The 14,293-nt window shown below is 41.6% G+C and overlaps 1 protein-coding gene across 1 annotated transcript in view; it reads right to left on the bottom strand.

The window, feature by feature from the left end:
* The window catches only part of LOC116982065 (acid-sensing ion channel 2-like), a 441,144-nt gene that overhangs the window by 26,310 nt on the left and 400,541 nt on the right, over nucleotides 1–14,293 (bottom strand). Inside the window, exon 8 of the mRNA XM_033035350.1 lies at nucleotides 12,808–12,887. Coding sequence (XP_032891241.1) covers nucleotides 12,808–12,887 — 80 coding nt within the window. The remainder of the gene's footprint in view (nucleotides 1–12,807; nucleotides 12,888–14,293) is intronic.

Genomic DNA, 14,293 nt, shown 5'->3' on the forward strand with positions numbered 1-14,293 from the left:
CACTCCACTGCAATGAAATAGGTAATAGGCCACTTTGCAGCCACTTCACCACCTCTGGAATTAACAGACCCATTGGAATAGTTGCATCAGTACGCATTACAATATTCTACCTTTCAATTAACATCTGGATAACACTTCTTCTGCATGGTCTCCAAAATTAAATCACTCATTGATATTTCACACCAACTTTGCCTATCTTACTGAGCCAGGAAAATTGCTAAATTCTGCGTTCAGCCTCGTGACTACACTCAATTTTGCTGTTCCAGTCAGGATGGTCCTAACAATTTGTACGTAAGACACAAGAAACTGCAGATGTTGGGATTTGGAGCAAAATCACAAAGTGCTTCAGCCCAAGCTCTTGAAATGTTTTCTGTCTATTCCTTCCCCAGGTGGTGCCTGACCCACTGAGTTCCTCCAACTTTGTCTTTCAATTATAAGTATAAGCTGCTACATTGACAATAAGAGTCTTTGTATCAAGTGGCTTGACTGAGAGCAGGTGATCAGCAATATTCAGTTGCAGTCAATTACTCTCCATTATCACAATGGACACTAAACAGCCAATGTCTTATTTATTTCATTTTTTCAAAGCTAAGGGCTTTACATAAAAAATGCAGAAAACTATTCTGTGCGGCACGGTGGCACAGCGGTAGAGTTGCTGCCTTACAGTGCTTCTAGTGTCGGAGACTCGGGTTCGATCCTGACTACGGGTGCTGTCTGTGCGGAGTTTGTACGTTCTCCCCGTGGGTTTTCTCCGAGATCTTCGGTTTCCTCCTACATTCCAAAGACGTGCAGGTTTGTAGGTTAATTGGCTTGGTATAATTGTAAATTGTCCCTAGTGTGTTGGACAGTGTTAATGTGTGGGGATTGCTGGTTGGTGCAAACCCAGATCTCTACCTTTTCCAAATATTTCGGGTACTTCTTAATAAAGTGTATATGTCCATTCTGGTGGAGAAACAGTACAATCTACTTCTCAGAATTGCAAAGGTTACATACCCACTTGGCACATACCCAAGATGGCGCCCAAGCCAGGCGACTCTGTGCATGCTGGGCTCAGAAGTGGATCTCCAATCACGCATTATAATTGGTTGGGGCAGATGGGTGGAACAAAGGTCAGAGATGAAAACAAGAGGTGCGACACAAAAGAATTGAAGAGCTGCGAATTGTGAAGCCAGAGGAAGGATTGTGGGTGGATGGAGAGGGGGAGGAAGAAATAGCTGGGGGGGGGGGGGGGGGGGGGGTGGGGGGGGGGGGGGGAGGGTCTGTCATATTATTTTAATGCATTTCAGTTACATTGATATAGGACGACACTTTTGAACTGTCCACTATGTGGGCAAATTGTTAAGGGACAATCTAGCCATGTAACTGTTTTTATATTCAGTAAATATTGAAGAAGTTTTGATCAGCAAAGGCAGGCTGATGAATGGGTGTATTTCTTACTTCACATCAGATACTGAACAAGATTAATCACTTGCCAATGAGCAATCAAAACAAGACAGAGTAATCACATATAAATCAAAGTTTAAGCGTGCAATCATTAATCTGGTAGAACTGTGGAAATACCGAATGATTCAGGAATTATCACTTTCATTTTGAGCTGATATATATGTTAAGAGAAGTGTTCTATTTATTTATATTTGTTTGTTAGCAGTGCATGTGTTGCAGTGAGCAGTTCACACTTGTGCTTACCAAGTAAAACTTTGGACTATAATGGCCTTTCTTAGCCAGACCGCTGATTGCTGGAATCCGTGATTGCCTCAATGATTAATACAATATTCCAAAAAGAAAAAAACAGTTAAGGAATTGTCTACACTCAACACATGCAGTAGGGTGGCACAGTGGCACAGCGGCAGAAACCCAGGGTTCGATTTGGACCTTGGCTGCTGTCTGTGTGGAGTTTGAACATTCTCCCTGTGAGCGTGTGGGTTTCCTATGGGTGCTATGGTTTCCTTCCATGTCCCAAAGACGTGCGGATTTGTGGGTTCATTGGCCTCTGTCAATTGTCCCGAGTGTGTAGAGATCGGATGAAAAAATGGGATAGCATAGAACTCGGTGGGCCAAAGGGCCTGCTTCAATGCAGTATCCCTAAACTAACTAAACTAAATAGGAAAAATCTCATAGCTTTGTTTTTCCAAGAAGCTCATTTTCATACGATTGTAAATCCCTCAGCTGGAGAGCTAATCGTTGGGGTTGGTTATTTAAGGACCCAATTTGTTGTGTCTCATTGACAAATGTTTTTTTCAACTGAGACCATTGACAACCTGAAGGTAAAGGTAATTACCAGAAAAGCAAGTGTGGAGATGAGACTGTTCTTTAATTCAATAAGTTGTTACAATCTTAATGGAAGGTACCTTCCAGCAGGGAAGGAGCAATATATTTTTGAAAAGGAGTTATTGGCAAGGCATACCGTGAGAGCACAGGAATATGATACATTAGCCAGCTCTTAGAAAATCCCAGAGCAGTGACAATGGACTGAATAGTCACCCTCTGCAGGATATCTAGATCCCAGGAGCTTGAGGGCAAATTCAAACACTGGATTTGAGTCTCTAGTGCAACTCTGGTTCAGTCTCTTCAAATCTTTCAAAAAATTGTCATCCAAAATTTCTGACTCGTGGAATTCAAAATTATTTTGCAATTAATTCCTATATAATGGGGGGAAAAAGAGAATTGAAAAAAATGTCCAGTAAAATTTTGGACATGAACAACTGCTCCCTGACACTTTCACATGTCAAGGAATGTTAAGAATAGAAATATTAACATTTATGTCTTGTTTCTAGATGGCGGAAGTAAAATGTATAAAGGTCACTGTATAAATGTATAAAAGACAGTGATATTTAATACAATATCTCTAAAGAAAACATGAGGCATGAATGATGTCAATACGTTACAATACTGTTGAAAAATATCAGCTAAAACAGGTTGACAAGCTAATGAAGAAAGGTGGTGCATAAAACCTTCTGGAAAAAATGACAAGAAACCAGATGAATGGTTTAATCTAGCAACATTCATTTATAAATGGAAACTTCAAACCAAATCTATTATGATTTATGATAATTTCCCTGTGCTGCAGCTGATATATGACTGCACTTAAAGTCTGCTCATACCTATAGCAATTTTTGCATATTTTTCATTCATTGTTCTTTATCTCTCTACATCATTGTCGATATCTCTCATTTACTTTATCCCTAACTGGTCTGAAGAAGGGACTCGACCCAAAATGTCTCCCTTTCCGTCTCTCCAGAGATGCTGCCGGTCCCGCTGAGTTACTCCAGCTTTTTGAGTCTATCTTCGGTTTAAACCAGCATCTGCAGTTCCTTCCGACGCAATTTACGTTCAATTGGACATAACTACCTAGAAACTGGAGTAACTCAGTGGGTCAGGCAGCAACTCTGGAGAACATGGACAGGCGACGTTCCGGGTCAGGACCTTTCTTCAGGCTGATTGTAGCAGGAGGGGTGAAAGCTGGATGAGAGGTGGGAGGCGAGGCAAAGTCTGGCAAGCGATAGTGGATACGGGTGAGGGAGGAATTCAATTGACAGATGGGGTGGACAAAGGCCTGAGTTGAACAGACAAAAAGTGTCAGACAAGGAGATAAGAGGAGTGAAATGTGAAGCCAGAGGAAGGAATATAGGTGGAAGGGGATTGGAGGAAGGGGAAAGGGAAGTCCCCAATAAATGACCACTAACTGCTGCGAGGAAACGCCAAACTGGAAACATTCTTTATAGGCAGCTCCGTGGCACAGCAGTTAGCGCTGCTGGCTCACAGTTCAGGAGGCCTGGGTTAGGTCCTAACCTTGGGTCCTTGTTTAGTGCAGAGTTTGCACATTCTCTTTAGTTAAGCCAGGTGTTCTGGTTTCCTCGCACATCCTAAAGACACATGTTAATGGGTTAAATGGCGACTGTAAATTATCCGTTGGTGGAAGTGAATAGTAAAAAGAATCAAAGAATCAAAATCAAATTATTGCAAGACCACAGCAAATTGCAAGACCACACTTGTACACTGCAAGGGCCAGGAAGCGAGCGGGCAAGATCATTTCTGACTCCTCTCACCCTGGCCACAAACTATTTGAATCACTTCCCTCTGGAAGGCGACTCCGGACTGTCAAAGCTGCCACAGCCAGACATAAAAACAGTTTTTATCCACGAGTAGTTGCTCTACTCAACAGCCAAAAATCTGTAGCCTCCCTTAGATCTGGTATTTTGTTGGTTCACATACTTGATCAATGGTGTTTTATCATTAATGTTTTATTATTATTAATGTTTAGTGTTTTCTGAGTCATTCGTAACTGTCACTGTATGTCATGTTGTTACTTGTGGGCGGAGCACCAAGGCAAATTCCTTGTATGTGAATACTTGGCCAATAAACATACTTACTTACTTACTTAAAGAGGGAAGAATGGGAATGATTTGATTGCTGTGCTGTGAGTTGGCAAAGACTGAGCGGACAAAAGTGTCTCCCTCTGTGCCGTGGTAAGTTAGTAGTCTCTCATCATTACTGGGTCTAAATAACAGAACCAATTCAACAGCATGAACTCAACCTGCACTACAAGGATTGTAGCAGTTTTCATCTCAAGTACATTTGTGTATAGGCAAAATGATGTAATTGTGATAATAGTCACTTGTTCATGAATAAATAAAAGGTAGCTTTGTTAGTTAGTGCTGTGTCGAAGATGAACGAGAAGTTAAGGAGGTGATATATTAGAACATAGAACAGTACAGCACTGGAACAGGGCCTTTGGTCCACAATGTCGGCGCTGGACATAATGCCAAGATAAACTAGTCCCATCTACCTGCACATATTCCAAATTCCTCTATTCATATCTTTAAGTTGAGAGTGGTAAGGTTTAAGAGATGTGTGGGGCAAGTTTTTTACACAAATGGCAGTGAGTGCCTGGAACGCACTGCTGGAGGCGGTGGTGGAGGCAACTGTGATATTGAGATATAATAGACTATAGGATAGCCTTATGGATATGCTGGGAATGGGGGGAGATAGATTACGTGCAGGCAGATAAAGCTTGGTCTCGGCATCATGTTTGGCACAGACATTGTGGGCTGAAGGGCCTGTTTCTGTGCTGAACTGTTATGTGTTCTATGTGACTGTCTAAAAATATCTTAAATACCACTATCGTAACTGCCTCCACCACCACTCTAGCAACGCACCATCCTCTAGGTAAAAAATAAAACCCCCTCGCATCTCCTTTAAACTTCGCCCCTATACCCCCTTGTCTTTGGCATTTCCACCCTGGGAAACAGGCTCTGACTTGAAGAATGCTTGGCTAAAGCAAAATAAAGTGGGAATAAATGGGTCCTCTCTGGTTGACTGGATGTAAAGAGTGGGATGTCATTGGAATTGGTCCAATCTTTACAATTTACGTCAGGAACTCGGAAGGTGCTGAAAGTATGTTTATTAAATTAGCAGATCAGAAAGGTAGTGGGTATAGTTGTAAGGAGGATATAAGAAGCCTATAAACAGAGACAGATAGGTTCAATAAAGGGACAATGATCTAGAAAGTGGAAAACAATGGTAACATTGTTCATTTGACAGAAAATTTAATAAGAAGCATATTGGCTAAATGGTGAGAGTTTGGAGAAGGCTGAGATGGAGAAGGATCTGGGTCCGAAAGCACAGGATTTGTCAAAAAAAAAACTAGCTGTGCTGGTTGAGTGAACAGAATGTTTTACAAATTGCTGGGGGAATGTATATAAAAATAGGAAGATTATGCTTAATTATGTAGGGCATTGGTTGTACACAGAGCTCTGTGTACAATTCTGGTCTCTTTACTTAAGGAAAGATATAAATGAATTGGTGTGTAGGAAAGAACTGCAGATGCTGGTTTAAAGCAAAGGTAGACACAAAAAGATGGTGTAATTGAGCGGGGTAAACACATTGGAATCAGTTCAACGAAGATTTATTAAGCTAAAAGGTGGAATATGCAGGTTGGCTTATGAAGGAAGGTTAGACAGGCAAAGGTTGTATCTTTATTTGGATACTGGAATTTGGAAGAGAGACATATGATCCTACATAGTCATGACTAGATGGATGTGGTGAGGATATTTCCACTTGTGTGAAACTCTTGCACCAGGGGTTACTCTTTACAAATAAGATATTGCCAATTTACAACAGAGTAAAGGTCATTTTTTCTCTCACTCAGAGTGCCATAAATCGAGCTTAGTTTACTTTAGAGATACAGCACGGAAACAGGCCCATCAGCGCACCAAGTCTGCGCCAACGAGTGATCCCCACACACTTACACTATCCTACACACACTTGGGACAATTTACAATTATACGAAGCCAATTAACCTGCAAACCTGTACGTCTTTGGGGTGTGGGAGGAAACCGGGAATTACGGAGAGAAAGCAAAAAAGGTCACGGGGAGAATGTACAAACTCCGTACAGACAGCATCCGTAATCAGGATTGAACCCTGATCTCTGGCGCTGTAAGGCAGCAACTCTGTCGCTGCTCCACTGTGCCACCCATAGTCTTTGGACCTCTTATTCTGAAAGGTCAGTGGAAGTAGTGAAGGTAGAGGTGGATGATACATGAGTAGCCAAGGGGTGAAAGATTACTGTGGGTACAAGGGAATATGAATTTGAGATCATAATTGTCAGCCATGATCTTATTAAACGACAGAACAGTTTGTGGTTGAGTAGTCTATTCCTATTTTAGATGTTTGTATGTTCAGGTAAACATCTGGCCGGAATAAATCTAAATGTTACGTGATCTATATCCATAATAATGTTCGGCTATGTCAACTTTTCTGAGATGTTAAGATGGTTCCTGAAATCCCAATACATCAAACCTATCTTTGGAAAGGAGATAACTCATTTAGAATGAATGACGTAGAATGTATCGTTTAGAGATACCTGCAAAGAAACAGGCCCTTCGGCCCATCTAGTCTGCACTGACCAACGATCATCTATACACTAGTTCTATCCTACACACTAGGGGCAATTTTTACAGAGGTCAATTAACTTACAAATCTGCACGTCTTTGGAATGTTAGAGGAAACTGGAGCACCCGGAGAAAACCCACACAGTGACAGGGAGAATGTGCACACTCTGTACAGACAGCACCTGTAGTCAAGATCGAGCCCAGGTCTCTGGTGCTGTAAGGCAGAAATTCTACCGCTGCGCCACAGTGCCCTGGAAATCTATTTGTTACTTTTTCTCCTGGGAGAAGATAAAGGGAAAAAGTTGGTAGAACCTTTACTCTTCAGTGATGAAGTGAATTGGATGGAGGCTGTGTAGGCTGCAGTGTATATTAACTATGTAGAAAAATAACTTGATAAACCTGGTGCCATTCCTTACTGCACAATACTTTACTCATCTAGGGCATCTGCTCAACCTCTCCAGCACTTCTGAGGTGAGACAGACCGAGACCAAGGCAAGCCAAATGAAATGTTGTCATCTTGTCCTCCTTTTACCGTTACTCATTTTCACATCCATACAGGGCCTGAAGCGTGCTACTAGCAACAGTGAATGCAAGTCAAATTAGGCACTTAGATAAAGGGCGAAACTTTAGCACAAACTTTCCTATTTTTACTCTTGTAAAAAATGACTCTGCCGTTAAATGCCTCTAGGCTTCGTTAAATTTTGAGTAATACTCTGGTATGGTGCTGCCAGGATCACAATGCACCGAGGACTCATGAAAAATATATTCAGTTCACCAGAATGCACTTTATTAGCGATATGACTAGAAAGGCAACAAAAAACAAATGTCACAGCCAACATACCTCAGGTTGTTATCACGGTGCCAAGGTCTGTTCGGCAATGTTTAATAATAACTCTAAGCTGTGCATCTGAGCACTACATCTAATAGTTTTTATAATCAGTAACAATGGCATTTTCAAACCTGTTGCAAATTCATCATATCCAAGTATAAATTATTACACACTGGATATGGCAGTACAGGTATCTAATTTCGGGCGGCACGGTGACACAGCTGTAGAATTGCTGCCTCTCAGCGCCAGAGACCCGGGTTCGACGGGTGCAGTCTGTATACAGTTTGTACTTTCTACCCGTGACCAGTGTGGGTTTTCCCTGGGAGCTCCAGTTTCCTCCCACACTCCAAAGACATGCAAGTTTGAAGACTATTTAACTTGGTATAATCGTAGGTTGTGTCTAGTGCGTCAGTGGGCGGGTATCGCTGGTCGGCACAGAGTCAGTGGGCCGAAGGGCCTGTTTTCATATCCAATAGTTTAAATTCAATAAAACTAAATTCAATAATTTGTTTCTTTATAATTTGATAATTCAGGATAAAGAGTGTTTTATACATATGTACTGGAGCGGAACAATGAAATTCTTACTTGCAGCAGGACACAACAGGTTCACAAACACAATACTAAATAGATAATTGAAACAAACAAACAAAAACAAGTTCAACGAATAAAAACAAAACATAACGTATCATGTAAATGAATGCATGAAAATGCAAAAATACTAACAAATGCCTCTTTTGTGATTTTTTTCTCTTTAAATGCTGATGTTGGCAGTCTGAGTTTGGCTTCGGATCTTTTTAATATCTGCTATAATTTCATGGTGTAGCTTCATATCTGTTTATAAAAATGAACATTTAGTATTTGTGTATAAAGGCTCATGTGGTGATGTCGGACAGACAAAGACTGATCCATCTGTGTGACCCTTGCAGGGATTGCCATTGCTGCAATCCTCAGTGAAGAAAATAATCTTTAACTAATTAATATTTATTAATATGCAGACTAGCCCAATTGATATTCATATTGCTGACATCTGAAATGTTTTTGAATTGTGTAATAAACATCATGAACCGTAATTAAAAAAATTTTCACAGTATCCATTCAATATTTTCATATTTTCCAATAAAGTGAGTGGTCATTATTATTAATATTATGTGTCCACAGTGTCATTTCCGAACATGATGCCAAGATCAAATCTTATCTGCCTGCACATAACCCATATCCCTCCATTCCCTGTACATCCAAATGCATCTCCACACATCTCTTAAATGCCACGATTGTATCGACCTCAATCACCAACCCTGGCAGTGTAGTCCAGGCACTCAGCACCCTCTGCGTAAAAAACTTGCCAAGCATATCGCCTTTAAGCTTCCTGTCTCACCTTAAAGCTACGCCCTCTAGTATAGGATATTTTTCCATCCTGAAATAGATGGGGTTCCGACTGTATATCCTATCCATATCTCTCATAATTTTATGTACTTCTGTCAGGTCTCCCTGCAACCACTGGTGTTCCACAGAAAATAATCTAAGTCTGTCCAACCTTTCCCTGTAGTTAATAGCTCCCAATACAGGCATCATTCCAGTAAACCTCCTCTGCACCCTTTCTCAAGCCTCCACTTTCAGGGAGTTATAGACTTGGACAGCAAGATCCCTCTGTAATCAATGTTGTGAAGGCCATGCCATTAAATGTTTATTTCCCCCTTATATTCAACCTCCCACAGAGTGTTTTCTATTAGTAAGCCAGTTCCGAACACATACTGTACAATCAAGTCACTGATAATCTCGTGCATCTTAATCTTCTGGATCAGCCTACCATGGCGGACTCTATCAAATGCCTTACTAAAATCCATGTATGTAACATCCACTGCCCTACCTTCACCGGTCACCTTGGTCACCTCCTCAAAAAGCTTGATCAAGTTATTAAAATGCCAGGTAAAACCTCTGCTTTATAAGTATTCCAAGGATATCAAGAGTAGATTGCCAGGTAGATACACAGTGCTGGAGTAACTCAGTGGGTCAGGCAGCATCTCTGGAGAAAAAAGGGTTGGTGACGTTTCAGGTCGGGACCCTTTTTCAAACCTTCTGAGGAAGGTTCCCAACACAAAACATCACCCATGCTTTTGTCTCTAGAGATGCTACCTGACCCACCGAGTTACTACTCCAGCACTTTGTGTCTATCTTTGGTATAAACCAGCATCTGCAGTTCTTTGTTTCTACATATATTTAGAAGTGTTAAGCTTCCAAGATAAATTTCTGAAGAATAGATTTCCAAGGAAAATGGCATGATGGTTTCATAGACGTGGAAGACCTAAGGGTGTTTCTCTGCTGTACATTTGTATAACATTTAGTTTAGTTTAGTTTAGAGATATAGCCCATTGAGTCCACGCTGACCATCGATCACCCGTTCACACACTAGTTCTATGTTATCCCATCTTCGCATGCAATATATAATAGAGGGAATTTACAGTGGCTGATTAACCTACAAACACGAATGTCTTGAAAAGATTGAACAGGACTTTATTTTTCTAAAAGCCTCGGGAGTGACCTAATAGAGTTTTTTTTTTAACATTATCAAAACATTTGTTATCTAAATCACATATCCAATCTCATTATATATTTTTTAGAACAATGTGATCCAATATAGATTGGTATGTTGCTCTGTATAGTTAAGTTTAGCTTAGTTTAGAGATACTTCACAGAAACAGGCCCTTCGGCTCACCGAGTCCACGCCGACTAGCAATACTCACATATTAACACAACTCTACATACACTAGGGACAATTTTATATTTATATCTAGCCAATTAACCTACAAACCTGTACGTCTTTGGAGTGTGGGGGGAAACCGAAGATCTCGGAGAAAACCCACGCAGGTCACGGGGAGAACGTACAAACTCTGTACAGTCAAGCACCCGTAGTCAGGATTGAACCCGGATAAAGCCCCTGTCCCACCTAGGCAATTTTTCGGCAACTATAGGCAACTTGTTTTCACATGATTGCCGGGGTGATGCCTGTATGGTCGTGAGTAGTCTCCTCAAGTCGCCTAAAGAGTCGTAACGTTTTTCTGGTTGCCGCTGGATTTTGAAATGTTCAAAACTTTTCGGCAACTGTGGGCTTGACATAGTTTGTCTTCTCCTGTCGTAGGTGCTGTCATAGGTCGTCGCTAGTATGACGCAGGTTGTCGACAGGTGACGTTCGTTGTCGCCAGGTGACGTTGGTTGTCGCCGGGTGCTGACTTCGGTGAATTCCATTGGCGACTACCTACGGCAACCGGCCACAGGTACCGGCGACTGAATTGTCTTCAGTTGTCGCCGTCAGGGTCGTTGCTTGTCGTGGCTTGTCGCGGGTGGATGTAGGTTGACCGGTTGTCATAGGTTGTCGCCTGTGTGGTTGTAGGTTGTCGTAGGTGTGATCATAGATGGACGTCCTAAGTTGCGACAATTGTGTCACCGGTGGTCGGTGGCTTGCCGTAGCTTGACGTCGACTAGGTGGTAGGTTGTTGTAAACATTGTCGTAGGGGGGGCCCAGTCGCCGCTTTTTCGGCGACCTGCTACGACTGTGACAGTCTCCAGCCGTCGCCGAGCCTAAGTGGGACAGGCCCTTAAGGCAGTAGCTCTACTGCTACGCTGCCGTGCCACCCTGTATGCTGTTATAATAGCCCTCTGCTATATCAACTCACATTGGGAGGCAGGGATGTAAGATTGTCACAAATCATAATCAAAATTCAGGATAAACTTTAATCTATGAGTAGTTGATGTGAATAGAACAATAAGATGAGTTGCTGAGTAAAAAATATGAAAGGAGTTATTGGAAATTTACTGGCTGGTGAGTTAAATGAAACATAAATATTTACATGGTTCATTGAGCCTAATGATCCATGTAATCCAAATTGGATGATTATTTTCTTCCTATATCCCTGTGGTGCATGTGGCTGCCTTTCCCCAGCCCTATTCACCACATGAATAGTTCCTTCACAGAGTCTTTGAGTGCACGAGAGACATACTCAATTTAAAAAAAAGGCATTCTGAGGGGATACCCATTTTAATATCCTTCCAAATAGCTATAACAGAAATTAGATTGTGCAGTATTAATGAGATTAAGTGAATTAATAGCACCTTTATAGTGTCAAATTATCTCATCCATTTGTGATAAACATCTATGCATTAATAAAAGGTAATTAGTAATGCTCATTCCCACAGCTGCTAATCCATGTAACGACACCTTCAATGACTTTCACAAAGGAGATGGATTTATTTTGCTGCTATTTGCAACAATATTGCAGATTATTTGCACATTCTTAAGTCGATGGATTCATTTGAAATGGACGTAATAGATAGTACACAGTTCTAAAGTGTTTGATATTGTAGCAAACACAAAGATAATTCATGATATCTGGAGGTAGAGTAAAAGGTGGGCAACAGTTGTAGGGTGGAGATACAGAAGATTGTAGGCGCTATATAGATTCCACCATCTGTCATCTCCAGCTTTTACGGACATCTCCACTCTTCGCTTCCTCCCCCCCCCCCCCTCCCCATCTCATCTGCTAATCAACTCCTCCACATCTAGGGCGCGGCACGGTGGCACGGTGGTAGAGTTACTGCCTGGGTTCGGTCCTGACTATGGGTGCTGCCTGTACGGAGTTTGTATGTCCTCCCTGTGACCTGCATGGGTTTTCACCGGGTGCTGCGGTTTCCTCCCACGCTCCAAAGATGTACAGGTTTGTAGGCTAATTGGTTTGATAAAACTATAAATTGTCCCTAGTGTGTGTGTAGGATAGTGTTAGTGTACGGGGTTTGCTGGTTGGCATGGACTCGGTGGGAGGGCCTGTTTAATCTCTAAAACTAAAAACTAGATCCACCTATCACTTCCCCCTCTTGTCTCACACCTTCACTTCATCTCTCTCTACCAGCCCTCGCCTTTACTTCGGACTTGAACTTCAGACCAAAACTGTGTCTGTCATTTTCCCTCCATTTTTCCTCCATAGATGATGCCGGACCCACTAGGTTCCCCCAACATTGTACAACATTCACTTGATTTGCATGATTTGATTTGATCATAACATCTGTCAAACATATTGTTTTCGCAGAAATCTTACCTCGTACAAGTAATCAAAGAGCTCTAGTATCGTTAAAATGCTAGCACCAATAAATAACCCCATCTGGCCACCAATGTCACCTGCAAAAGAAAATATGGTATCACAAATTATATTTCTGCAGAAAATAAATCAGAGTTTCAACTTGTAAATAAATGACTACAAATACTGTAGAACCATCCCACCACTAATGAATTAAAGCTTATTCTAATCTACGTCTGAACCATCCACATGAGGTTACATCCATTTCTTTCCCTTGTCAAACCCATTTCTCCTGGATTATTAAGGGGAAAAATTAGTCAGGCTTCTCACTAGCAAGTATCATCTGAAAATATAGAAACATATAAAATTATTAAGGGATTTGGAAATCTCATGTGCAAATATCATAAGGATTGGATTAAACAGCCGTGGCACTCCGTGTGTGAATTATGATTTGAATTTCTAGGAGAACGGAATAAGATTTCATGTGTAGGACTGTAGATGCTGATTTAAACTGAAGATGGACACAAAATGCTGGAGTAACTCAGCGGGTCAGGCAGCATCTCTGGATAGATGGAGTGGGTGACGTTTCAGGTTGATACCCTCTTTCAGACTGGGAGTCAGGGGAGAGAGAGATACAGAGATAAGGAAGGGTAAAGTGTGAAACCGAGACATCAAAGGGGATGCAGTTCAAGGAAAATGTAGAATAGATCATTGTTAGCTAGGAGAAGTTGACAACAAAGCAGAGATAAAATGTAACCGGGGACAGTCAGATTGGTCGGAATACTGGAAAGGGGGAGTGATGGAGAGAGAGGGAACGCAAGGGTTACTTGAAGTTAGAGAAGTCAATATTTATACCGCTGGGGTGTAAGCTGCCCAAGTGAAATATGAGAAAAATTAGATTTAATTTCAGCAAGAGCTAAACGTTGATGCCTATAGGAAGGGCATTGAGGACTGTGAGGGGGGTGGCAAATACCTAATCACAGGGTTTTGTCCCTTTGTGATAAAGTTGATTAGTATCAGATAAAAGGTTATTGTGCACAAGTGTATTGTATTGGCTGAGCCACGTGCGGCAGCAGAAAGTGGATGAGGCTGTTCCGTACTTTGTAACTTTGTCGGTGCCAGAGATGTGGCGACTCTTGTGTACTGCCTTGGTTGCATGCGACACAAAGCTCTTCAATGTACCTGGACACCCTCGGTACATGTGCCAGTTCAGTTTAGTTGATTGTCACGTGTACCGAGGTACAGCAAAAAGGTTCTGTTGAGTGCTATCCAGTCAGCAGAAAGACAATGCATGATTACAATCGAGTCATTTACAGTGTACAGATACATGATATGTGAATAACATTTGGTGCAAGGCAAGGCCAGCAATGTCTGATCAAGGATAGTCTGAGGGTCACCAATGAGGTAGATAGCAGTTCAGCACTGCTCTCTCTGGTTATGGTAGGATGATTCAATTACCTGATAACAGCTGGGAACAAACTGTCCCTGAAACTGGAGGATTTCAATG

Source organism: Amblyraja radiata, chromosome 16 (assembly GCF_010909765.2).
Source record: "Amblyraja radiata isolate CabotCenter1 chromosome 16, sAmbRad1.1.pri, whole genome shotgun sequence".
Lineage (NCBI taxonomy): Eukaryota > Metazoa > Chordata > Chondrichthyes > Rajiformes > Rajidae > Amblyraja > Amblyraja radiata.